This window comes from Callionymus lyra, chromosome 13, assembly GCF_982586985.1.
Source record: "Callionymus lyra chromosome 13, fCalLyr1.hap1.1, whole genome shotgun sequence".
In the NCBI taxonomy this organism is placed as follows: domain Eukaryota; kingdom Metazoa; phylum Chordata; class Actinopteri; order Syngnathiformes; family Callionymidae; genus Callionymus; species Callionymus lyra.
Window position 1 is genome coordinate 12,676,474 of NC_141830.1, and position 26,568 is coordinate 12,703,041.

The window sequence follows — 26,568 nt, forward strand, 5'->3', positions numbered from 1 at the left end:
ACACCTTCAGGGATGTATTTAAATATGTAAATATTCAAAAACTGTATTTATTCCCAAAGAAATGTGACTTTTCTTGACCTTCTTTCTACCTAAAGTGAATAATGACTTGTATTTGTAGATGATAGAATTATATAACTTTATATCTTCAAAGCTTTGATGTGTTTACTGACTTGTCATTGAAGTATCTTAAGAACGTAAACTGTTAGCTACTGTTGAAGATTTGATACTAAATCATGTGAAATAAAGCATTTGTTTTCGGGCCTCCGGGTCACCTTGACCCTGAGATAACGCTGCGGTTAACATGCTTCTTTAAAATGATGTCTGTGGAAGTATTTCTTAATAATATAAAATTATTTAATTTAACATTTAACATGTTAACTATTTTTTTTTGGAAATGTTTTTTTTAATTAAATACTTTAACTTGATTTTTTTTAAATACTTTAATTTTTTAATTTCTATATTGAAAAGTTAAAATCGTTATTATTGAATAATAAAATGTAATAATTGTATATAGAATGGTTGAATTTTCTTGTTAATAATTGATTTAAATATTGAAGATTTTCCCCCAAAAAAGGATTACAATCAATATTTTAATTCCAAATATAAAACAATAATTTCTCAATTCAATAATTTTCAAAATTGTATCTATTTAATTCAATATAAATAATAGTCAATATTCGCAATTAAATGGTGACATGTTAAAAAATGTAGAATCTAGAAAAACGTTTTAATTATTAAATAAGAAAAATAGTCAGTTTTATTTTAAAAAAAAAAAAAGATTAAAAAAGTTTCAACATTTGAAAAGTTAAATTCAACCATTTAATATTCTGAAGACATTTTATAAACTTAAATTTTTACTCAAATAATCCACCAAACTCTGGTTGAGTTCAACAATTTAGTCTTTTTTGCACTTTTTAAAGACTTAAACAGATGTAATGGAACCAGAATCAGTGATGGAGTCACACGGTGTTCGTAATAAAACCACCAAGAAAACATGTTTTTGCTTCACAGAGCCTTTATTGTTACACAGACGGCTTCACAGTTGTAGAGCCACATATTTAGATCATCTTCATCATCATCATCATCATCATCATCAGACTCCAAGGTAGAAAACCCGCTCGATAACACAAACGACTTCACAAGAGACGAGCTGGTGTGAAAATGACTGAGAAGTGAAGAAGAAGCTGTCAATCAAATTCCTTGCTGGTGGCTTTAAAGCCGAGTCGGTCAAAAACTGAGAAAAATTCTCCCGACTTGACGATGGTTGACCTTGAACGCACCACGGGGGGGGCCGACAGTAACGACAGTCTTATCATCTGAGATATGTTTTATCACTTGTGCTGTTGTTACAGTAGAAGTACAAGAAAAACTACAAAATGATACACAACAATTTCATAACATCCTTTTATTCTTTTTTTTTCTCCTCCAGGTTTTTCATTTCATTTCATAGTAAAAGAGTCAGTAACTGACGTCAGTCAGAAGTTGAAAATAACAACAAAAAAAAAAAAGTTCGACTTCCTGTCCAAACACTTTCAATTGTACCATTCTTTTTTCACCTGCTCCTCACTCACGGGTCCAATTGGCAGAACATCGCAGTACATCAATGGATTTAGTAAACTTTTTCTTTTTTTTAAACTATATAAAAGCTGCTTTTGCACTGGTTACACCTCCCTGAAGGGGGGAGGAGAAGCTCGGCTACAACACTGTTGGTGGTGCGAGCCCCCCCACTCCCCCCGGCCCAGACGAGGGAGGGGGGCGGGGGGGGCGAGCGGCGCCAAAGAGCACTTCTTTAAATGTTTAGAGAAAACAAGAGGTATTCATTATCTGGTAAAATTCACAAAGCTTTCTGATAACAAAAAAGGCGACCAGGCGTCTGGGGTTCAACGGAAGACAGATACATGTGGTCTTGGGTGGGTCGGGGGTCGGGGGCACCTGGAGAACCTTTTTTTCAAAAACTCTAAAGAAGGAAACACATGATGTTCCCTCAACAGCTACAGCAGAAGCATTGAAGTTCCCTTCAAAGTGCTTCGCTTTCTTTTTCATGTATGACACGAGAAGTTCACACACACTCATACACACACACACACACACACACACATTCACACGACTCGAAATGGGCTCAGACAGTGTCTTTGAGTTTGACTCCGGCTTTCAGTCGACAGTCGGATTAGCTTACTTTGACATTAGTTTATAAAGGGGGGAGATTCTCATAGATGAGGGAGATTTTTTTTTTTCTTTGGGGGAGGGGTGGGCGGGGGTCAATATGACCCCTCAGAATACAACATGGGAGCACGTCGACACTGTGCTGCACGGTTCAGGCACACGTTAGAAAAAAAAAAAAAAAGCCCAAAGTTCCATCTCCAGTTACCACGACAACAACGTGATTCGATAGAAAGTGAAAGAAACTATGATCAGTGACAACAGAATCAAAAAGTGCAGTCGCTTTCGTCGCTGCACAGCTTTCCTGGGAATCATCCATCGGAGGGAGGGGGGCGAGGAATAAAAGGGGAGCCAAAGCTGGAAAAACTAAAATGTCCAGGGCTGCCCTCTGTCGGTCGACGTTGGCACTGCAGCATCAGTTGTTTTTTTTTCTTCTTTTTTCTCCATTGTTCATGATGTTGCCTCGCCCCCTCCCTTTCTTTTTCTTGAAGTGTCCCATTACGAGCAACGACAGTAAAAACACAACTATATGCATTTATAAAAAAATAATAATGATCAAACGCCAAAAGCACTTCATGTCATGTAGCGGGTGATGGCTCTCAGAGCATATAACAGTTCCGCCTGCATTCGCGCTTCCATAAGAAGCAGATTAACGTGGACCTGCAGGACGAGAGGAGGAGGGAGGTGAGAATCTGATCCACGGGTTTGGGATCTGAGACCAACTCACCTTCTCAGAGTGCTGGAACTGCCTCCAGAAGCTCTCGTACATTCGTTTGGTGGTCTTCTCGGGACTACACACCATGGTCTTGATGTAGATCTTGAAGCTGCGGTCCAGGAGCTGGTTGATCTCGCCGTAGTCGTAGTCGTCATACCTGCAGGAGAACCAGGAAGTTAGAGACTCGTACATTTAAAAAGAGATGATCAGTCAAGAAAATATTTATGGAAATATATTAATCAGAATATGGAATGTTTTACATTTCAAATGTTAAAACTGAGACTTGGAATTTAAGGTTGAATTTTTTTTATAATTAAAATGAAACGTCTTTGATTTTCCAAAACGCGCTATATAGATAAACAATGAATATTGTTCTTTTAAACCAAATAATTCTTATTATCGTTTAATTTTTTTTATACTTATATTTTCATATTCTAATTTCAATAAATCAAACTTAAATGTGCTAAATTCGATATTTTTTTTAATGTGTAGCTTTAAAAAAGCCATATAAAAATTATAGTCTCAATAGTTCCACTAGAATATACCAACAGAACACAGAGCTACAACTTTTAGCCAATCACGCGACTTGCAGATGATCACGTGACGACGTAGAAGTAGAATCAAGTAGCTCAATACTTGTTTAGTATTGTCTGGTGGCACTATTACAACCAACATTTTTATATTGAATTTAAAAGACTTCAAATGAAAACATGTTTAATTTACACATTTTATTTTTTGTATTATTTGAATTTAAATATATATATATATAATTTTCCTAAATTGGACAATATTCTGGCGTCACTGATTCTCACCTGATGCCGAACATGCAGTGGATGTAGTTCCAGATGGCTCGTCGGAGCATACTGGTGTCCACGTCCTTGTGCGTCGCCATAGTGTTGTAGGTCAAGTTGTAGGCCATCTGAAACTTCTCGTCCAGCATCTGACCCACATCTGGATACAGCCTGTTGACCAGAGAGAAGCCGTGGTCCTCCCAGCTGTAGTCCTGCGACACCAGAAGCGTGGCCGTCAATAATGGTTGAACGTCAGGAGATGATGGGTTTTTACCGAACGTACCTGCGCTCTGAAGGTCGGCACGTGCTCCCCCCGGCGGGAGAAGTCCTTGTAGCCGTAGGTGGGGTCCTCGAAGTGTCTCGAGATGTCCCGGGACGGGACGTTCTCCTCGTCCTCCGCCATGATGACCAGCATGCTCTCGGTCTTCTCCCTCTCGAAGCGAGTGGCCATCTCCTCCTGACTGGCCTCCTCCTCGTCGTCGCGACACTCCTGCAGCTGCCTCATCCTCTCCATCAGGTCCTCCACCTCTCCACACAGATCCTACGGGAGGAGAAGGCGGCGTCAGACCCCAGTTCACAAGGAGCAACAACAAATAACTCTCAACGTCAAGAAGAAAAGTTGATCCCAAAGCCAGAAGAGAATATGAAATTAAAGTTCAAGAACGCGAGATGTTCGAAAAAAGAAAACCGTGAGCGAGAATAAGGGGTTCAACTGTGTCAAGCGCTCGTCCACCCAACTCACCTGGTTGCCCAGGGGGTCGTCGTGGTGATTGGCGTGACCGTTGCCGTTGGCGATGTCACATACACAGTACTGGCTGAGGGAGGGGGGTCTGAAGGTGTGCCCGCCGTCGCAGTGGATCTCGGGCATGATGCCGCAGCCGAAGGTGAAGGAGGCCAGGGAGTGGTAGTGCGTGAGGAGGACCACGGCGTGGATCAGCTCCGCCAGGGACCAGCTGTACTCCTCGGCTTTCAGCAGACCCTGGAGGGCGAAAAACGGCTCGGTGTTAGGGGGGGGGGTCTTGGCAAGAATACGTTTACAGAGCACATGACTCCTGACAATGTCAGCTTTAAAAGCTGCTGGACTGCATCCTCTCGTTCTCAGTTTCATTGTGAACTTGCAAGATTTGTTTTAGAAAACTTTAACTTAATTTGAGTGACATTTACAAATATTTGGTATTTATTCCATTAAGCTGAGAGTAATGACTGCTGCCATCTAGCGACCGTAGGTTGAATTGCAACACTAAAATGAACAAACCTAGTGAACATGTTAATTGAAAATATATATATATTTTTAAAGGGAAATAAACACCATAAAATAACTATTAAACAGTTCAAGTTTTATACAAAGAAAACAAGTATCATTAAAAACAACATATTTAATCGTATCCATGCATTTCATGGCGACATAAGACCTTGATTCTCACCTCGATGTGCGTCTTCGTGAGCAGCCACGGCCGGTGAGCCAAGATCTTGTTCAGCTCGCTGAGCTGCTGCAGCTTGTGGGGCGCCTCGTCCAGACCGTTGAGCCACTTGGGGTCCCCCCCGACCTGGAGGAAGTCGTTCACGTGCAGGTTGACCAGGTAGGAGCACTGGTGTCGAGCTGCCGCCTGCGAGCACCAGAGGAGGAGGTCAGGGATCATGCCCGGGGCCTTTTTTTTTCTCCAAGAGATCAGGACGTACCATGATGCCGATGTAGTGCCGGTAGTGCAAAGATAGGGGTCCGTCCATCTGCAGGAGATAGTGCTGCGTCCGGAGGAACCCTTCCAGGTACTGCGGGTGGAAGCCCATGAGCAGGGAGATGTTGTCCAGGCGACGGAGGGCTGCGAAAGCATCCTCGAAAATCGTCTGCGTCCTGGTGTCCACTTTACTGACGTGAAGAATCTGAGACGACAATAAACTTTTTTAGAAACATTCGAGAAAACAAGGTTTTTGTTCTGCACCAGAGTACAGTTTTGGTCATAATAATAATACATACTTCAACTGTCCTGAGGTTGAACATTAAATGTAAGCTATCAAACAAGTAGTAGTAGTATTGATACTATACCATTTTCGATTTAAAATAATAACAATTTAAATAATATCAAGTATGTGGGGGTTCCAAATTACATTCTATTTTTTTTAACTATACTTTTTACAGCTGACAGTTCAATAGTGCGATAAAAATAAAATCGTACGCTCGTTTTTATTTACAAATAACATGCCAGTTTTCTCAGCACTTGTTCGTTTTTGTGTTGCTATTAAACTTCCGGCCTCTAGATGGCAGAAGTCACTACGACCCATGCAGCTATAAAGGAACAATAAAAATCCCGGTGATGACTGGGGATGAGAGGATACAGTCGACCTCCAGCACCTTTTAAAGCTGACGTTTGGACATTTTAAACAGTCAAAAGAGTAATGTATCCAATTACTCTACAATACTATCACAATATATCTAACTCTAGCCCATGTATCATGATAAGTATCGCTAATACACAGCCCTGTACTGTGAAGTGATAGTTTTGATTTTACAATTTCCTTATTTTACTGTAATGTGAAATACATTAAGAGTATTACCTCTTTTTCAGGGATGAATCTACTCGGGCCGTTCCCAAGAGGTCTCGGAATTCTCACCCCAAGATCCTGTAAGACACACAAAAAAAAACACAAAAGTTAAAAACACATTCAAACATCCTCTCATTTGACTTGGGTTTTAAAAAAATGCAAACATTCAAATGATCATTCAAAACAAGTGTCCTGGAGTTGGAGTCCAGTAACTTTCCGCTTGCAAGCCTGGACATGTCCTGCTCGAGACACTCGATGAATGACCAACGTCCAGCAGATATGACATGAAGAAGACAACATGCAGAAAACATGTCACATGTTATTCAGGAAAAAAAGGAACATGTATGACGTCGAGACGTGATGTTGATGCTGAACAAGTCCGGACAAAAGACTGCAGCGTCTCCAGCACAGACGCGTCAAAAACAACTGAAAACAACTCGCTCTTATCTTTCAACACCATCACTTTTAACTCAATAAAACTCCATTTATTCTGTACCTTCTTGCCGAGCCTCTTACAATGGCTGCAGATCTTCATGAGTTTCGACAAACAGTTGTTCTCTTCTGTCGCCGCGACAGCGTGACGCATGTCCTCGTCGTTTTGGAAAAGATCACGAATTAAAAAGCGTCATCCAGGAGGTGAAAAAAAAGAGGAGTCCTGCTCTCTTTTGTTCCCCGGGTCTGATGAGAGGAGCTCGGCTGTCAGCTGCTGCTGCTCCTGCGGAAGACTCGCTGCTCACTCGCTCCTAGGTTCGATAAATAAGAGTGGCGGCGCGTGATTGACGGCCGCCGCGGCCAATCGGAGCGCGTCAACAGCACCGATGGCGGCCAATGGGAGCGGGGGGAACACGTGGGGGGCGGGGCGAAGCGTGCGGGAGGGGCGGGGGCTCCAAACGTGAGCAGGAACACCCCCCCCCTCCTCACCATCACCCCCTCTTTTAAAGAAAACATCACTTCTCTTGCTTCTTTTGTTCGCTCTTGTCATTGATCATGATTCAATTCTACTCATGATTGAGTGTCAGGATTGTTTTCCAAATCAGTCCATCGATTAAGACGTTGACGTCATCATGTCGTTAAACTTTGCAAATGTGTTTCACAGTTAAAAACAACATTTGCTCCAAACAAGCTCCTTTCAACCAATCAAACAACGAGTTTTCTATTAAGAAAAACACGTGTTTTTTTTAGTGCATCTTTTCACCAGAATTTTTTTTTTATATGACATTGATTTAATTAGGATAAATAAAAATGCTTTGACTTTAAATGCAACTGCTTGTTTCTGCAGAGGTTTGCAAGGGTCGCAGCTGCACAGAGATGCTGCAGCAGCGAGGACGACAACAACAACAACAACAACAACAACAACAGGCCTCTGCAGCCGATGCTGTTGAGGCCCCGGACGAGGCTCCACTGTCTCTTTAAAAGAAGGAGGAAGCAGCAGATAAGCAGCACAAGCTCTTGAAGTCTTGTTTTTCCTCAGCAGGACGGTGGTTTATGACAGCGGCGAGTCAATTTGTTCACAATAAACATCATCCGAGGAGGTTTATGTCCAGTGTACTACAAATATGTTCTGCTGATTGGGCATGAAAAACATCTTTGGTTACATAAAGTATGAGTAGTTTACAAGCGTAGAGCATTTGTCCTTGAAATAATCTATGTTAAATGATCATTATCAGCTTTAATTATGAACCAGATGATGTAAAATACACTTTTTTAAATGCTTAAAATATGTTATCGCAGGGTAAAGGCCCGAAAACAACTGTGTTTGTGGTATCCCTTGTGTTGTCTCAGCTCCAAGGTGAATGACCTCCTTGGCTTTCTAGAAATACACATGCAAAGGTGGAGGTTGTTCACCTTGACCCAGAGACAACACAAGGGATACCACAAACACATTTGTTTCAGGGCCTTCGGGTCACATTGACCAAGAGACAACACAAAGGTTAAATGTCAAACAAGCTTTTTAAAGTATGTACTTTTTTGAGTATTGTTTTGATTGTTTAAGCGCTTTGTGACCCTGGTCTCGAAAAGCGCTATATAAATAAATATTACTTACTTACTTACTTACTTACTTACTTAAACACAACAAAGTATCAAAGCTTATTTTAAAAGAACGCTTAAGTCCTCATAGGCGCTCTAGAAATAACCATTACTTACTTACTAACTTACTGACTTATGTGTTATTGTTCAAAGTAGGGCTGGATGATTTGGGATCTTTAATATTTTTGTTTTTGTAATACAAGTAATTGTCTAGTAACTTTTTACACACAATACTGCACAACGAAAAAGACGCTTCGTCTCCGTCCACCTTTGTTTCTGCTGCCACCTACTGTCGAGTAAGTGTATGTGTTTATCCTTATAATCGCAGCCTCGGCAAAAAAAAAAAATCTATTCTATATGTCGTTTTGAATTTAAAACAAAAACGTTTTCATCCCTTGACAGAAGCAAATATGCGGGAATACTGTGTTGACATTACCTCTATGCTAATGTGGCTATTGTGCTAATCAAACTGAAAGAACTATCTTGTGGTTTCTAATCTGTCAATCAAACTTAAAGTGTCAACAAGTGACTTCCTGATGAACGACTGTGTTGATCAAACCGATGCTAATGTGGCTGTTGATGACACAGAAGCAACTGTTATTGCTAAGGTATGTCAAGTGCTAATGAAATCAACAGAATCAAACTAAAGGTGAAAAAATAATATTAAGCTTCACGTGCATATGCAAGTTTAAAAACAAGTTATATTTCCTGCTTTTCCACATATGGTGTTAAAAGGAACCAGACTTGTGTATATTTTTCGATCTTTAATAACATGCTAAGGAGTCACGGCGAAGAGCGGCCCAGCTGACTGCAAGTGTGGACAGTTGATCTGTGTTCAGCAGGTTCATTGTGCTGGTCCAGCCGACTCGTGCCCCCCCTCCCCCTCATATACTCCCTCCATGAGGGTCCGAGGTAAACATGTTCCCAGGCCTGGAGTCAGCAGTCCCAGAGCCGCCCGGAGCCCTGTGGCTCAGCAAAGCTGCACGAGAGGCCGCTCAGTGTCAGGACTCACCAAACACTTTTCACAGAAATGTGCTTAGGCTCAGGGGTCCGGCTCTGTGTCGGGGGCCAAACACCATTGTGTGGACTGTACTCACATCAGACGGTCTGTGAGAGCGCCGCGGCCTCGGGCAGCAAAAGACAAACAGCTCAGCTTGTTGTTATTCCACGACCCCGATCACGGAAACGCTCGACTTCAGTGTCGGTTTCTGGACGAGAACATCACACTTGGAGGTGCTGATCCTCATCCCCAACAACTCCAGACTTAGAAGAAGTTCAAGGAAAGTTGCTCTGCTGGCACTTGACTTGAATACACTTATAATACATTACAAAAAACGATTTGAAAAAGTGATCTTCAAAAACATCTCTTGACTAGGGAGTCTTTAATGCTAATAAAATGTCTAAAAGGAAAGGAAACACCTTGATAACCTACTGAGAAAAGTAGTTTTTATTAAAAGCAAATTTAAAATTGGACGATTGCCTGCTTGATATCGCTTAAGTTCACTTTACAAATGGTGTTAAATGTCTGCAGTTGCTTTCATGAGTCAGTAAAATGTTTATTTGAGTAGTTTAAATAAGCCTTGTACCCAGTATTGAGATCTCCACAACTCAAAGAGAGGTAATTGAAAGAAGATTTGATAAATAAAAGAAAGTATCATGTGTAAAAATAGATTGTGTTGCTATTGGATCTTAATGAACACACTTGAGTCTTATTGACTTTCTCCTTACAAGGATATAACTATGTTTATTTAATGTATATTGACCTTTGGTTTGTTTGTGTTTCTTTGTGTTGTTTATGTTCTTTAAATTTATTTTCTATTTTTGTAAAAAAGAAAAGAGGGTTTATTGTTGTTGTTTTTCATACATTGTTATTACCAGTTAATCTATTACAATCTATTGTTATATTTGTTTTTTTGGCTTTCGTTTGTTTGTTAAAAAAACAGAAAATAAGTATTTTAACTGTGAAATGTATACATTATTGAATATGTATCAATAAACATATTTATAAAAATAAAAAAAATAGATTGTGTTGTTTATGTGAAAATTAAGTGAGTGTACGTTTATATTTATGAAGAATACATATTATATCATTTATTTAAAATAAATAGCTTGTCAAAAATCGTTTAATAACAATGAAATGCTTAATTTTAACCATAAAATAATGTTGGGTTCTACTAGAAAAACAGATGAATTAAAACATACTTCTACAAAGTGATGAGTTAAGGACTTCAACACATGTTTCCCTCAGACTAAACTTTTCAAAAGTAGCCTGAACGAAAAGAAAGTCCAGAGAGGCTGGTATTTTCTGAGACATTGAAGTGAACAAGAGAAGTTGACAACGAAGAGAGGAAGTCAGACGCTCACACGTGAGGTTTGTTTTGTCAGCCAGTGAGAAGCACCGGCAGCAGAGGACGTTCAACAAGTAGCTCGAGTCCAGCGACCGAAGCTCGAAACTCCACCTATCAGTGCGAGGAGAGGAGGAAGAAAGCCGACTCCGGGCCTAGCAACAAAAGCTGAACCAATGGCAGGCTGGAACAACAGTCCGGGGGAACCAATCTGCTCGTTCTGATCTGCTTCTCTAGAAAGAAAAAAAAAACTTCTGCCAAAGGTATGAAGTTCACCAAACAAAACAATCTTTTTCTGCTTCACAGAAAAGTATCTGCGGTTCTCAGACCGGAGAGTTTCTGAAAACGCTCGATGCAAACGTGAAGTTGGACTCGTGGGTAAATAATGCAACAAGTCTGAAAGTTTTAAAACAGAGAGAAAGAGTGCAGACTCAGAGGTGCCCCCCCCCCCCCCCCTCACACACACACACACACACACACCTCACTGTTCAAACACTGCTGGGTTCAAGCCTGGGTTCATCAACGCTGAGCACATTTAACCCTTTCCTGTCCGCCTGGACGACTGAAGGAACCAGATTCTTCGCAAACATCTTCCAAAGCTGATCCTTCAGTGGACGACAAACATGTCCAACTCCATAAACTGGTGCGGATTGTTTTGGTCGTCGTTGAAACGTTCTCGCTAGCAAACACTCTTCTACGCTTTCACGACAAACTTGGTGAACTCCTCGAGTGTTGCTCGCTGACCCATAAAAGTGTCAACAGTATGTCTTGTCCGGGGCTTGTTGTTCTCTAAACACACACTCTGTACGACCGTTTTCTCCCTTTCATCTCATCGTGATGGACCTAAAACAATCCGGCGGGGATCCCAAAAAAATGTCTTTGGGATGTAGACACTTGACTCCGAGTACTTGATCAAATAAAGTTATTTTTGGTCCAAGACATGAGTCCCTCTGTTGACCAGGATTAGCTTCCTAACGTCGCACTATTGTACATGTACAGGAGTCTCTCGCTCGATGATCAATATTGTTGATCGGAGTCAGTACAAAGACGCATCCAGATCAGGATTTAGATTCATATCCCGGTATACGCCGTGTCCTGTCATGGTTAAAACATATATTGTGCTGTATTTTTATGGGTAAAAATGGTAAGATAAGTGGTGAATGGGTTTTGAAGACCTTTAACAAAAATGATCACATACTGTTTTTAGATAATTATTGTGAAGAAAACGATAAGTAAAGTTAAGTAAACAGTAATTAAATAAGAGAGGTTTAATTAAGGAAAATGACAAAAGGATCTGTAATCCTAAAGACTGCAAAACACTAATTTAATACAAATATAATTCAAGCTTTTAGTCTCTTAGTGATACTTTGATTCCACAACGATCCAACAAGTTTTCTCTTTGAATGTTCTTGCAACAAACACAATGTTTGCTTTACCAACCTTGCCGTGTATTGGCAAGAATCTGGTGATAAGATACGTATCAGACACATGTGTGCGATACGATATATTGTGAATGAATATCCATACAGTATCAGGAATATAATCATCGCGATATATCGTTATATTTAGGACTGTGTATTGCCAAGAATCTGCCGATACGATACGTATCAGGACACATCTCTGACGATACCATATATTGCGATACTGTAGTAACAAGGATATAGTGTTTCATTAAAAAAACAAAACATATATGTATAGATACAGTGCTTATGAATATCGATACAGTATCAAGATTAAAAACATCGCGATATATTGTTATATTTAGGACTGTGTATTGGCAAGAATCTGGCGATACAATACACGATATATTGCGATATATTGTGATTGAATATCGATACAGTATGGGAAATAAAAATATCGCGATATATCATTATATAGATATTTTCTTACAACCATACTTTCTAGTAATCCTTTTATTCGACATGTTCCGGGTGAACCAAACCAAGTTTTTTTTAAAACGTAGCTGTTGAATTGGACGTTGCAATATTTGTCTACAATCCTCAACAATTCCATTTATAATCGACTATTTTCATTGTCGTTCCCATTATGGCGGAACCGCACAGTTCAGAAAGACCCAGATCTGTCAGGAGTTTGTTTACTGATAATAGAATAAGGTTTATACGACTAAACATTGAAGATCGTCTGCACTGTGTTAACTAGAAACACAAAGACGGCCTGAAAGAAGTGGAGGTTTGTGTGGGAACCGTCAGGTGTGTCTTTGTCCGCTAGCGTTTCATAATCCCTGGTCTCGTCTCTGATCTGTGTGTTTTCTGGCGAGCGATCAGACTCCGGCGCTCACGTCAAGCGTCGGCCTTCCTGAAAGTCGAGGCGTGCCCCCCTCTGAAAAACCAGCAGGTCCCGGACCAGCGTACGCCATGTTCCCTGGATTCTGTGAAACGCAGAGGAACTGCCGGACCTCCCGGAACACACACATGGAGACGCCTCATCTATGGAATATACTTCATATCACCCCTGCACATGTACGTCCATCACATATTCTGCGATGCACGGGAAAAGGCGTTGGCGTGCACGTGAGGAAAGGCCTGTTCCCCGGGATGTTATTCTAGCAGGGAGAGGGGCAGCTGTCACAATAGACTGGGCTCAGAGAGCAACCAGAATGTTCAACTCTTACGGGACCTAATGAACAATTATTTTAATGGTCAATCCGACTTTTGGGATCATCTGCTGTATAATCGGATTTGTTTCAGCCAGTATCAGGTTTCTGAGACGCGATATAAGTCAGTTATGTTCTCCAAAAATCGCTGTCGTCCATTGATCGCAAAAAAACTACTGAAATCTCAGCAATAAGAACAATCCGTGATATCCATGTGATATTTATTGTGTAATCCACCGGTCTGACGGGCCATCCCAGCTGTTTGCAGCTCGTCTTGCTGACGGAGCTGAAATGACTCATCTCTCGCTGGAATCGCAGCCAAAGCGTTGTTAGACGACCTATAATTCCTGACGGCCGCAGTAAACCCTGAACAAAGGCTGCGAGTCTTAATCGTTTTCTTTGACAACACGGACAAGCGATGATTCACTCTTCACATAACCAAACAAACAAGGAAATCAAAGGTCATTATTCTCCTGTTAAACCTTTAAGGGCCCAAAAAAAGTTGCGTCAATTACGTAAATTCGATTCTATTGTCGTCCCTTCGGGCTGGTTTCACTTCTGCCATTTGATGTTTTCCATCGTCTCAATCTGTATTCTGATTGCTGGGTCTGAAAGGGGATGTGATACCGCTCCACTTGAAGGGGGCAGCGAGGAAGTGATACGGTCTAATCGTGGCACTCAACAGTTTTGTCCGTGTCCAGTTACTTCATCAATAGGCAATGAGCGCCGGCGCTGAATGAAGGGAACAAGATGGCAGACGGTGCTGTGTCTCTGACGACGTCATCGTGTCATTAAAGTTCAGTGTTGTCGTGGAAGTTTGAAGTTCCAATACGACGAGGGGGGTTACGTAAATGTTGACTTTAGAATCGGAACGAAAGTTCTTGCAGCTTCAAAAAAAGTATTTCAATTAGCATTAGGCTAGCATACTTAATAACTTAATAACCATAACCAATTTCACCAAAATCATACCAATGTTGTGTCTCAAATCGCCTACTTCTCTTGCACTGGCGGTTAGTATTCATCAGGATAGTGTACGTACTAACTAGTACGCAAATTGTCGACAGATAGTATGTCTCAAATCAAACACTGCCGCTACGCACAAACCACAAATGATGCGACAGCTTCTTCTTCTACTACTATTTAACGATGATTGAAACCAGCTTCAGGAACACTATCGCCACCTGCTGGTAGCACGTGTTGCAAGTTTGGGTCAAGAAATATGAGAAATTAAAAAATTGCGAGATATTTACGCCGGTATCAGCACCAAAGACGTGTCATCCTCCTACTGCTGCTGAAAATACACCTGAAAATGCATCCATTTGAGCATCAACTCACTGATGACTAAGATGGCGGTCGTTTAGGGTAGAAAGTGTCGATCCATACTCAGTTTTGTGGGTGTTCTAGTACGCCAATTTAGTGTGCATAGCGCACTACATTTCGCATACTAAGAATTGAGAAGCACTTATGCACTAAAAATACTTTTTTAAGTTTTAGTACGAAAGTATGCGATTTGAGACACAGCTCAAGACTAACCTCATTCAGAAGTTTCAAGTAAAAGTCAGTATGTATTCATCAAGCAAACACAAAAGTACTTCTTCACAGACATCAAGAAAATGTTTAGAAATTAGCATCAAAACTTGTACTTGTGAAATGTAAGAAGTTTTGATTTGTACTGCTTTAAAAACTGTCTACATTTTATACTGTCTGGTTAAATAATACAGTTTCGGACACATGGGTATTTCTGTGCTAAAATGTGCTGGATTTGACTCGTGAGCCGGTTTAAATGCTCAACGTGAGGAAAGACAAAATGATGAAATCATGCTGACACAGCACTTTTCTTTTAAGGACTATTCAAAAACAATGCCAAGGAAGCAACTCCAGCTCAAAGATCCATGTGACTCACATTGAAGGAGGAGGCAGATTGGCTATAATAGTACAAACAGCTAAAACGTGTTGTCAACAATAAAAACATTAAAAAAAAGAAATCCAAATGGCCATCGATGGCAGAAGATACTTTTCTGTTGCAATGCTAACCAGTATTATTTATTTATACAACCATTTTTTTTCTCCAGCCTGCTCGGACGCAGATGGACCTCACAACCCCAACAAAGAGGGAAAGTGTGCGACAGTTTTAACGCCACAGTCCGTGTTGGGCATATTTGCTCTTTGGTTAATCTGTTACGAGCCTGCGAGACCTCGAAAAAAAAAACTCAACTAACTAGCAGTTTATGTTTTCATTCACAGATCGAGGGTCTAATAGTCTAGTCTAGTCTAATATACTGTCCTTATTTCAATTAAAAAGTCATGACTTCTAAAGAAAAAACAAAGACTTCTCAGAGGTTGAAAGTACTTCAAGATACTTCAAAAACAAAGGTTAAATGTTAGCATATATAGTTGAAAAAATCTTAAACTTGACCAAGAGTCTAAGGCTAATGTAAGTTCAGAGAAAATCTGATCTTTTGTTCAAAATAAAACACCTTTCAGACAGTTAGATTCAATACAACAGAGATTATATAAGCGGGTTTTGTTCTTTCTCTGCGGGCGGGTGACAAATGCCTCACGGACAGGTATCGGACTTTGTCCTGCTCAACCATGTAAATATTTAAATCCACAAACATTGTTTGTCTTCCTCCAGTGTGAGCGCCATCTATTGATTATTTTCTTTCCATTATGACGCTTCCTGGAGGCTATTGTTTGCGTCCACACTAAATATGCGGTTCATGTTTTAGCAAAATCGGGATATATCGTGATGCTGTAGTAACAAGGATATATTTGTAGTATTGTCGAGCACTTTGATAAAGTCATAATTGTTTTCATTTGTTTTGAAACCAAAATATGTTCCAACATCATCTTTAAAAGCGGCTTGAGTCGACTGTATCCTCTCGTCCTCAGTCATTGCCAGGATCTAACTTTGTTGTTCTTTAAGCAGTGGAGGATGTTATTACTGCTGCCGTGTCAATTAATAAAAATTTATAATAAAAATTCTAATTAACATATAGTTTATACACACTTTATTGAAATATAAATGATAAAATGACTGTGATAAACATTTGATTAAAAAGCGAAAAACATAATTGAAAATTAAATATTGCGATATTTCATTGTATTGACATTTTCTCACACCCCTACTAAGGTAACGTAAGGTAAAACTTTATTGATCCCTCAGGAGGTCTCCTTCGGGAAATTGTTTCTAATGCCTAATGCCTACATTTAGAAAACAGGCTAAACACATAGCAAAGAAGATGTGATTGCTGGTCCAGAAAGGGTTATTAGACGCCCTTAACTTAAAAAAAAACAACAACTCTCTAGGTTTAAAGTACATTTGGATTCAAAAGAAGGTGTAAATATTTGTTCACCATTATTTTTATCCGCTCAAACAATCCTTACAACCTTTGGAACTTTCTTTTAAAACGCGACGGCGACGGCTATAAAGGCGGGCGTCGCTGTGACATCACAGATCACGGGGTTATCGGGTCCACTCTCGATGCTAACAAGGAAAGATGGAAAGCTTGATGAGCGTGGCCTGATGATAACGGCAGTATTTGACCGGTGTGCAGCCGGAGAGCGCCTTGTGCCTTATCATGGATAAGTAAACAGCCAACTCTGCCTGCAGTGACATCACTGTCCCTGAGAATCAATAACCAGACATTTCCTGTGCGGCAGGAAAATCGATTACTCCGCACACTAGATTACCTATTTGTGACCACTCACCTGAGCAGACACACACACACACACACAGTACTACAGTGCATGGGAGAGCGAGGAGCCAAACAAATGACTAGTCACACTTTTCTGCAGAGAAGATTATTTGCGTGGCTCTTAGTGCAGAGTCAGCCCATTATGGGATTAGCTCTCCACAGTTTAGTGTGCACCTACTGTTGAGGCCCAAAGAGGATAAAGCTCTGCCAAATCAGATTTCACACACAACACACACACACATGGATCCCTTCCAATCCAAAATAATGGCAGGATCAGTAATTGTTATTATGCTTATTCTGCAGCAAGTTGACATAAGAAAATATGAATACAAAGCGAAACCTCTCGTCTCTGTCATTAGCTTCCTCGGCTGTGAGTCACGTCTTGCTCAAATATGTTTGGGAAACGACAAAAAGAAAAACGTCCAACATTCCACTTGTGTTTTGTGTCGTTATTCCCTTGTTGTGTATTTTTTTTTTAATCTTCGCCAAGTTTATTCTTGTCTACTTGCTGTTGTATTGTGCAACTAATTACTATTGCTGTCTCATTTAGTCAACTTCCATCAGTGGAATTTAAAATGCTAAATAAGTATTTATTTTAAATAAATGAAAAGAATATTTGGGGATACGATTTTAGATTTAGGTTTAGCTAGTGTGAGAACATACAAATACATCTTTTCCACAAACCGTGTTTTATTTTTATCATAGTTATCGTTTGTTTTATATGTGATTATTGTATAAAATAAAACAATACGATTTTTATTATTATCATTATTTACAATTAACATGATAAGAATCACAGTGTTTGTGCATTTTTGAGTTGCAAGCAAAAGTTGCGCCGCTAAATAGCAGCATCCATTATGCAGCTAAAGCAACCATAAAATTCCGGCAATGACTGAGGACAAGAGGATACAGTCAAATCCAGCAGTCTGTAAAGTATGGATGTTTGGGAAGATTTTGGTTTCAGTTGCGGTCTACAAATTCTGCAACACCGGAGTCAAGTTCTCGGATAAGGCTACGCATATATCCTCGTTCCTGCAGTATTGCAATATACTATGACAATACATCATTTCAATTTCTCCTGTGTCGTGATAACCCCTATTGTATTGCTGGATTCTTGCCAATACACATCCCTAGTAAGGTCTACTCGCTAGTGCTTTCGATTACAAATGTAGCCATTAGCGTACTAATTCTATTTAGCTTAAAACTATGTACAAGCACACCTATGTTCAATTGACAGTACTTTCTACAATCAGGAACAGATGGCACAAGCTAGGCTTGAACCCTTTTTTGGATCTTAACGCCGTAGAAACTCGTCCAATCATTGTAACTCATGCAGCGTGAGAAGCCAAAACATCATGTTATCCTGAGCTCTAGCTTTAGATGCCGTAGATGTTTGTGTGCGTTGTGTTAGGCCTGGTTACATAATCCCGACCGAACCGTCGAGTTAAACAGACAGTCGTGTTTATCAACTCGTGTTTTGATCGCTCTCATTGGATCGTGGGCCCCTGCGAGCCAAACCCTATAAAGGATAAGGATGATCCTTATCGTCCCCAGCACTGCAGAAATCCTGTCACACTAGCACACCACAAGTTTGATCAGTCATGCCTTGATGAGCGTCTGGTATGTGCTCATCGCTCTGAGCGGCTGAAACTCGCGAGAAAACTGTTGCAGCTGAGCAGAAATATGTTTCCTTCCTCCGAGCTTGTTTTCCTTGCGAGACGTCTGGGTGGAAAAGTTCATGCGCTTGGCTCATGGTTCGGCCGTTGTGTTGCTGCCAAGTCCAGTGGTGGAGTCGCCGACTGACAGGCCCCGGTTAGGGATAATGAGCCACCATGTTTGGCCCTGGTCATCCAAGTGAGTGTGCGTTTGGGAGATTAATATCAGGTATCTTGACTGCAGGAAACAAAATCCTTCCCCACTAATTAGAAACGTTGATGAAAATATGTTGCTGAAGATTGCAGTGCAGATTAAGATACTTAAGAAGTTGTTTAAATATCAATCATTTGTGTATTGTAATCGTTAATCCAAAGATTCTGTGATAGCGTTGATCACTACTTTTGGCAACCTTGTTCCCAGAAACTAAAAGCGCGTTTAATGTGTCCGGCTTTACCGGCATCTGCGCTTGTATTCCTGCGTCTGGACAGGAAATCCAATTTTGTTTTTTGTATCGTGAAAAAGACAAACGACGACCTCCAGTAACCTCGCACAGCAGAACGCGTCCTGCTGTGCGAGGGTGCGTTCGCTCGCCGGCTCCCACAGGAAGGCTTCACACAATACTTGACTCTACCTTGAGGTGACCCAGTAGCAGACACACAAAGAGACATTAAACCTGGATCGCCGAACATAAAACGCGCCGCGGACGACCCTTGTTAGCGTTTCATAAAAGGTTACAGTGGAACACACAGTCTCTGGCAGACAATGGACAGTGGAGCGCTGCCATAAGGGGCGGCTGTTGTCCAGTCACTGGGCAACTGGGGCAGCAGATGGTCATCTTCCCTTCCCCTAACACCACAAGTGTGGGGTGTGAGTGTGTGTGTTTTAGTGTAAATGTGGACACCTACACAAGGGAATGACTCAGTCACATCCCATAAAGCAAATAAGATTACAGAGGGTTATGAAGTAGACAGTTTACAAGCTCAAACGTATGACATTGACAGTTTTTCAGATTAAGGGTCTTGTCAGTGGTCTCCCCGAAAATTAATATACTATCAATTGAGGGGCAATTCTCCATAAGTCTTCTGAACGATTCACTTTTTAAAGCTTGAACTTGTACAGTTCGGAGTACCCTGATCCCTTTGGAGGGAAGTCTAGTTCATGGATGCCAAGGAGTTTGACGTCCTGAGCCATCACTCCTAGGTTTTCTTCTTCTTGCTTCATGTGCCGCCTTGATACGAGTGAAAAGTCTACCTTTCTTTCTAAAATATACTGTTAATCGTTTCTGAAATCCTAATGTCTTGATCTTGAGGCTACTTAAAAAGTATCGCTGTAACCCCCTTCAGCCTCTTCAAACATTAATTAGTGAATAGTCTTGGTCTTGACTTTGCTTTGGCAGGAAAACATTGGGTTGCTCCTGTATTAACTCATTAAAGTTCTCCTGGTTTTGAAACTCTCCCTGTTCTCCTAACAAACACTTTATCCTGACTCGGGCAACCCACATATTTGTCATTGGTGTTGAGCCAAAAACAATCTTGACCTTCTATCGTCGACAATCCATTGATCCGTTTGATCTTGACTTATCTTCAACACAAACACTCCTGTGGTGACCAAGAGTTGTCAATCTCAGTGTGGTCCGTTATCTCTTGATGTGATAACCATACTGTAGGCTATGACTAAATGACTCTACTATCATAAATATTCATACACTTCTATATAATATGGTATATTTTTCACTGTGCCATAGCAATACTCAACAGCACTGTTTAGATTTCTTTACCAACAATTACAATGCAAATATTCATTGATTTTACTTGAATTTATTCACTTAAATTCAAACATAAAACCCTTGGTTTGAATTCGCTGCAATTCAACTCTTTAAAAGAAACAATCTTGCCAATACATACCACCATGATGTTTTAGTACTGAAACCTCAACAGTACAATTGTTAAAACATTCTTAAATCACATTGCTAGAGCTAATGCATTCTGGTATTAACAATGTCAGTGTTTACCGTAACTGCACAAATAGTTTTTTTTTATCTTGAGCGCCGGGAGGACGTGACGGTCACTTACAATGTTGTCTAACCATGTTTGCTACTTCACACCACAACCCAAACCACACTTGAACTGTGTAGCGATCGCTTAAGCTAAAAAAAAATCGAATGAAAACAAGTGACTTTATGTTGATATTTCTTTTTAAAGCAACGACGACCAAACAAAAGCACATCCCCTCTATTTTGGGCGGCGTGTCAGGACGTGTGTTTTGAAGTGGTCGACCCACAACAGGAGTCACGTTACATAAATACAGGACTTATTAGCTGCGGCGCACCAACAAATGCCACTTGGACATGTGAGCAATTTGTGCAAAAAAAAGATGTGCGGTACAGAAAACAAGTGGAATGAATGGAAGCTCTGTGTAAGAACCAGCGGCTCAAGAAAACATGTTTGTTAAAGGGAGAGTCGGTTACGTCACAGCGGAGGTATGGACGAGCGAAGTGGAGGTCGGGGAGGGAGAAAACGGACTGAAGAAGTGGGACAAGGAGAAGACAAAGTCAGAAAGGTTAGGGGTTGAATTATAAGTGGGTCATGAAAAGGAAATCAAGCACGTCTTTTCCTTTTTTAAAGATGTTTTCCCATTGAAAAGAAGCCCAAGTGCCCCCGCGGACTGTTGACAGCGACGTCAATAATGTTGTTTACTCCTCTTGAGTCAATCACAGACGCCGTTTCTCGATTGCTTTTCACACTCCACTTCTTTTTCCTTCTTGTTTGTGCGCCGCCTTTCATGGACGCCCCTCGGCTACACGGTTGTTTTTGTCAATGAGACGGTTAACAAGAGTCTAGTCAGAGCAAGGTTTTCTAAAGCAGCCTGAGGGCCCGGCGACACATTAGCGATATTAGCCGCGGATCTGCTCGTGTTTCTGCCGGCGTCAGCAGATTGTTAGAATTATGATCCGGCTTGTAACAGCTTTTCTGGTCACATTGAGTGAAGCCAGTTTCTAGAGAGTATATTCACTTGAAAACCATCTTCTTTTTCTGCTTCTGTCAAAGAATAAGAAGATGTTTCTTTCATAAGGTTTGTGGATTCAGATGGTTATTCCAGAGGACCATAATCAAATTATGTTTCTGGTCTGGCGTTTCAGGAAATGTACTTTTTTTTTGTTATAATGAAAGACACATTAATCATTTAAAAAACTTTAAATACAAGGCCTGCAGGCCAATTAGTTAAATACAAATAAATAGATCAACAAAAACTAGATGTGTTGTCGGGACTCACAGAGTTTATAGAATAACAAGTGGAGATTATAGACATCAACGACTAGAGCTTGGAAAGCAAGGGAATCGATTGAAGATGAGAAAGTCGTTCATGTGTGAAAACCTGTGTCTCCTGCATTGAGACTCCAAAATGACCTTTACCGTTTTTAAACCAATGATCTCTCTTTTAAAAAAACACGTGTTTAGTTTGACGAAAAACGTGGGCTCCTTGGGTAATCGAGTTCGGCACCAACAATAAAAGGTTTTATTCTATAACCCTGTGCTCACAAAGTCATCACAAACATCCTGAAGTGTTTAACAACATTGTTATTCTGAACTTTGAACATGTAAGACATCATATTTTCCAACATGAAATTGAGATTGAAAGTATTTTTTAAATTATATTTGCAACAAAGAGTTACTGTTTAAATCTTTAGGGGTTTAAACAGTTTTACACTTTTCTGTTGTATTTAAAACAATGAAACAAAGAAACTTAAAAGTGAGATTCTAAGTTAATTAAACCAAACATTTACCTTTTTCTCGATATTTTACAGTATATATCTGTATTTTCGCATTTTACATCTTTGGGCCAAATAAAAGCGAGGCTTTTGACAAATTTGAAATAGGAAATTATTAAGTATTTATAGTTTCTGTTTCACAATAAAAGTCCAGGAAAACAAACCTGCTGTTGCATTCACTGACCTCTTGATTCTGGACTTAGATTTAACATTGATCATAAAAACAAACAGTAAAACAAATAAACAACCAAATAAAGATAAAGCTTCCAGGTCTTTTTGATTCTACTTTTGGTTTTGTACTTTACTCAAACTCGCTTCGGGGTTTTTTTTTCGGCACCTCCCTTCGAATATTTCCAAGAACTTGCTGGAGAATTCCTAAAAGTCTTTGGGCTGATCTGGATTTTGAGAATAACAAATCGACTGCCAAAGCGTTCTTGCACAAAGAAATTGATTTTCTCCTATATTTATCTTCGACAACAGGGAGAGAGAAAAAAAAACTCCAGGCCACAACCCATCTTCTCTTGCGGGTTCTTTCCTCGTGTATCAATACTCCTTCTCACCCGTAGATATTTCAGTTGCACAAACACAACAGCTCTGAATAACAAGTCTGCAAAACCCGGGAAAGAGCTAAAGGGAGACGGAGGAACACTGGGAGGAGGAAGGGTAACCTATATAAGTAAGCGCTCTCCCTCTGGGCTCCCAGTGGACTTCAGCTTGATAAATAGAAGGCCTCCTCAAAGCAACAGATGCCGGAGCTCAAACCACAGCAAATTCATCAGCAGGCGAAGAGAGAAAAAAACCCCGACCTGACAGTCCGCCTGCAGAGAAACTCTTGTATGAAGAGCAGACGTGGAAAAACAAGGCCTCACTGTGTGAATCAGGGAACGCTGGTCCCTCTAAGTCGCCCGTCGCTCCTTTAATCTTCACATTAGTATTTTTCTCACCGATCCACACCATGATCTACGTTTCTTTACATCAAGGCGGCGGATAAGGATGAGTTATCTCTTTAGAAGAAAATGAGTCAAAGAAGGCTTTTCTGCATTTACACGCAAGTCAGTGTTTATCAGGCAGAAGGATGTGGACTGACATTAGCAACGTTCACACCTCAGTTTATTGACTTTTTTTTTACATCAAGATAAGAATCAATTTACGGAGAATTTGAACTATTTTAGACTAAAGCATATGTTTCGCTTCTTTTGCTACCTCTGCAGAGGAGGTCATGTGACCTAATCTGATGTAAAAGCATTCAGTGAAAGTTGATAATGGACTAAGAAACTGATTCGGTTTGGTACTTAAAAGGTGAACTTATATAGGTTAGGTTAGGTAGAACTTTACTGGTCTTTCCAATTAGACACAGCAATACAGACGATTATTCATAAATATAAAAATAAGAACAAGTCTATTAGTTTTGCATCTGGGAAAGAGCATTCGTTGAATATGTTGATTCAAATGTGTCTTAAATAGATGTTGGACTCAATTTTACTCTTGTACTATCAGTGTCTCTTTGTACAAATACTCTTTTCATTTAAATATTGACATTAGAAAATGTGTTTAAGCCCCGCCCACTGAAAACACCATAGCCACACCCACTCTGCTGTGTTCAGTCAAGCATCAATGTCTGTCACGGCGTGTAATCAATCCAAGCCAGCCTCAATACAGATTTAAAGACTCCAGATTCAGCAAATGCTTTCACTAAGGAGGCGCGAGTTTGATTAAATCTTATATGTTGTTTTGATACATTTGTTTCCTGTGTTTTATAAAGTCGTGCGTACATTTTGAAACTTTTTACTTGTTTTTTTAAATTGAAATATTGTTGCTGCTTCAGTATATATTATATTTATTTATTTTTTCAAATGATCATTTATTAGTATTATTTATACATTAAAATCTAAATCTAATCTTTTCTAATATGAATATATTATACATTTTTGTGCGAAGGCAAGAAATTCAAAAATTTGATTTGGAACATTTATTTGTAATTAATATCTAAGAATATCAAAATCAATATGTGAAAATGTTTTCCAAGTTGAATTATTGCATTTTAAATTCGTAATTAACTGGTCCAGGTCCTTGAGTCATTGAATATGTTTAAATGCGAGTCATTTGATTTCTGTCTTTCTTTATTATCTAAGGATTAGTCCATGAAAACCTACAGTTTTAAAACCACATGATTTCAAACTGCGACTGCGAAGTCCAATGATACAAAAACCTCCTGACTCGACCGCGTGTTGTTTCGGCAGCTTCTCAATCTACCTTCACACGTTTCTACAGCTACACTTGTTTACACCAATCCTGCCGATGTTCCGTCTAGACGTGTGTGGAAAGACGGCTATTTAAGTCGCACGAGGGCGAAAATACACACAACGACACATGACAACAAACCGAATTAGCATGTTCCTGTTTTAGACCCTTTTCTTTTTTCGGGAGCTGTTTTTGTTTTGTCGTCACACCATCGGACATTGCCCTGATTACCTTAGTATCTTGGTGGACGTATGTGGGATGGCTCCTTCTAAAGTGGCTCTTGAGAGATAAAGCCCAGGTCCCCTCGCTGCCCCGAGGTCTCTATGGCACTGATGTAAATAGACAAAAACACTTTCGGCCCGAGGAGCTTCAGAGATGCCTGAGATAAAGTGAGGCTGACCAGGGCAGGAACATTCTCAGACTCTAGGCTCTAGACTCTCTATACTCTGGATGGTGTAAAAGTGAAAGACTTGGTCCAGTCGGTACCGTATACGAGTGAGAGCCGAGGTGTCTCTCTTAGCATGTGAGCAACATAAGTTTTACCTTACCTTACCTTACATTTATGCCAAAGTGTTCAAAGACACCAAGAAAGTACTGAGTAAAATACCTTCATCTCAAGCAGGAGCGTGTACTGGCAAGAACCTAGCGATATGAAACGCATCACGATACGATACCATATTGCTATATATTGATATACTGTAGGATATATGTGTAGTATTGTCGAGTACTTGATTCTCAGAATTTACAGACCATATTTTATTTATTTATTAAATTTGTTTTTATTTGTTCAGGCTTTTCCTTGATTTTCTGGAACTCCAGTTGTGTTATCAGTATTATCTTGACCTTTAAAGTATATACTTTATTGAATATTGTTTTGATTGTTTACGTGCTTTGTGACCCTGGTCTGGAAAAGCGCTATATAAATAAAAATTACTTACTTACTTACTTACTAAAAAGTCGTAACTGTATTCATTTGTTTTGAACAAAAATATGCCCAAACAACCGCTTTAAAAGCTGCTTGAGTCGACCGTATCCTCTCGTCCCCAGTCATCGCTGGGATCTCACAGGATTTCATTGTGTATTACATTGTGGGCGATTTACCGTGGATGCAGATTTCGTCCTGAAACAATCCTGTAAAAAAACTTAAAGTGATGGTTTTTGATCTAAAGTAGGTATTAGCGTGTTAGCGCCGCTTTCCTACCAAGTCTTTGAAGTTTGTTTCCTCTAGTTTTTTTTTGGTGTTTGATTATCGCCGCCAAATTGATCCCGTCACGACCCACCTCCGCGTACAATCGCCGGTCAGGCTTTTTAAACATCCCTCGTCACATGACTGGGTCATACCCTAGAAAACAAAAGAGCGCCTCTTGTGATCCAGGTTGCATAAATAGCCAAACGAGCCTCGGACCGCCGAGCGCCGCGGCCCCGTCAATAATTAGGTTTGTCCGGGTCAGAACCACAAACAAACGCGTCGCTGTGTCTCGAGGGAATCGACTTTAAATCGAGGATGGAGTCGAGCCACAGGTGTCGGGAGGACAGGAAGTCACAGTGCCGGGAGCTTCTGAACCAAAAGAAGAGATAAAGTATCAAAGGTTGCGTCGCTCGCTTGGTTTTTTTTCTCAAGCGCTGACATCACCACGTGGGAAAGTTAGTCCATATCTGTCCTTATCGCCCGCTGACCTCAGCGAGTCAGACAGTGTTCAAACACGACGGTCGCATCAAAACACTTTTTCCTCGACGCCACCTGCTTCCAAACTGGTGCCGTGTCAGGGACTCAAGAGTCTTCAGCTGGAAGAGGACTAGGAAGCCTGGACCAGGTTCAGGAAGGAGAGGAAGGAAGTCGGAACACGCCTCTGGGTCCGAAAAGGAAGTAGACGGGAAACAGGATTGGGCAGAACAAACTGCGTATTGTTAGAGTTTAATAGCAAAATGTATGTCAAGTCGTCTGTGTCGAATGTTTGATGGTCGGAATAAAAACTTTTTTATTTTAAATTTAACTTGAGTTCATTTCTG

At 40.3% G+C, this 26,568-nt stretch overlaps 2 protein-coding genes across 4 annotated transcripts in view; one reads left to right on the top strand and one right to left on the bottom strand.

Annotated features, from left to right (window-relative positions):
- The window catches only part of armc2 (armadillo repeat containing 2), a 17,056-nt gene extending 16,778 nt beyond the window's left edge, over positions 1-278 (top strand). For both annotated transcript variants that reach the window (XM_087804998.1, XM_087804999.1), the window contains exon 18: positions 1-278. This exon is cut by the window's left edge and continues 180 nt beyond it. The gene's annotated coding sequence lies outside the window, so the exon portion shown is untranslated.
- Positions 279-1,388: 1,110 nt separating this feature from the next.
- Positions 1,389-26,568, bottom strand: part of sesn1 (sestrin 1) — a 52,601-nt gene continuing 27,421 nt past the window's right edge. The window contains exons 1-9 of one of the 2 annotated variants that reach the window (XM_087805140.1): positions 6,704-6,925; positions 6,220-6,285; positions 5,347-5,547; positions 5,091-5,273; positions 4,409-4,645; positions 3,950-4,207; positions 3,688-3,878; positions 2,888-3,032; positions 1,389-2,820 (exon numbers count right to left, since the gene is read on the bottom strand). In XM_087805140.1, coding sequence (XP_087661266.1) covers positions 2,734-2,820; positions 2,888-3,032; positions 3,688-3,878; positions 3,950-4,207; positions 4,409-4,645; positions 5,091-5,273; positions 5,347-5,547; positions 6,220-6,285; positions 6,704-6,793 — 1,458 coding nt within the window. In that variant the 5' untranslated portion in view covers positions 6,794-6,925 and the 3' untranslated portion in view covers positions 1,389-2,733. Of the gene's footprint in view, positions 2,821-2,887; positions 3,033-3,687; positions 3,879-3,949; positions 4,208-4,408; positions 4,646-5,090; positions 5,274-5,346; positions 5,548-6,219; positions 6,286-6,703; positions 6,926-26,568 lie in introns of those variants that run through there. The other variant, XM_087805139.1, reaches the window with a different exon arrangement.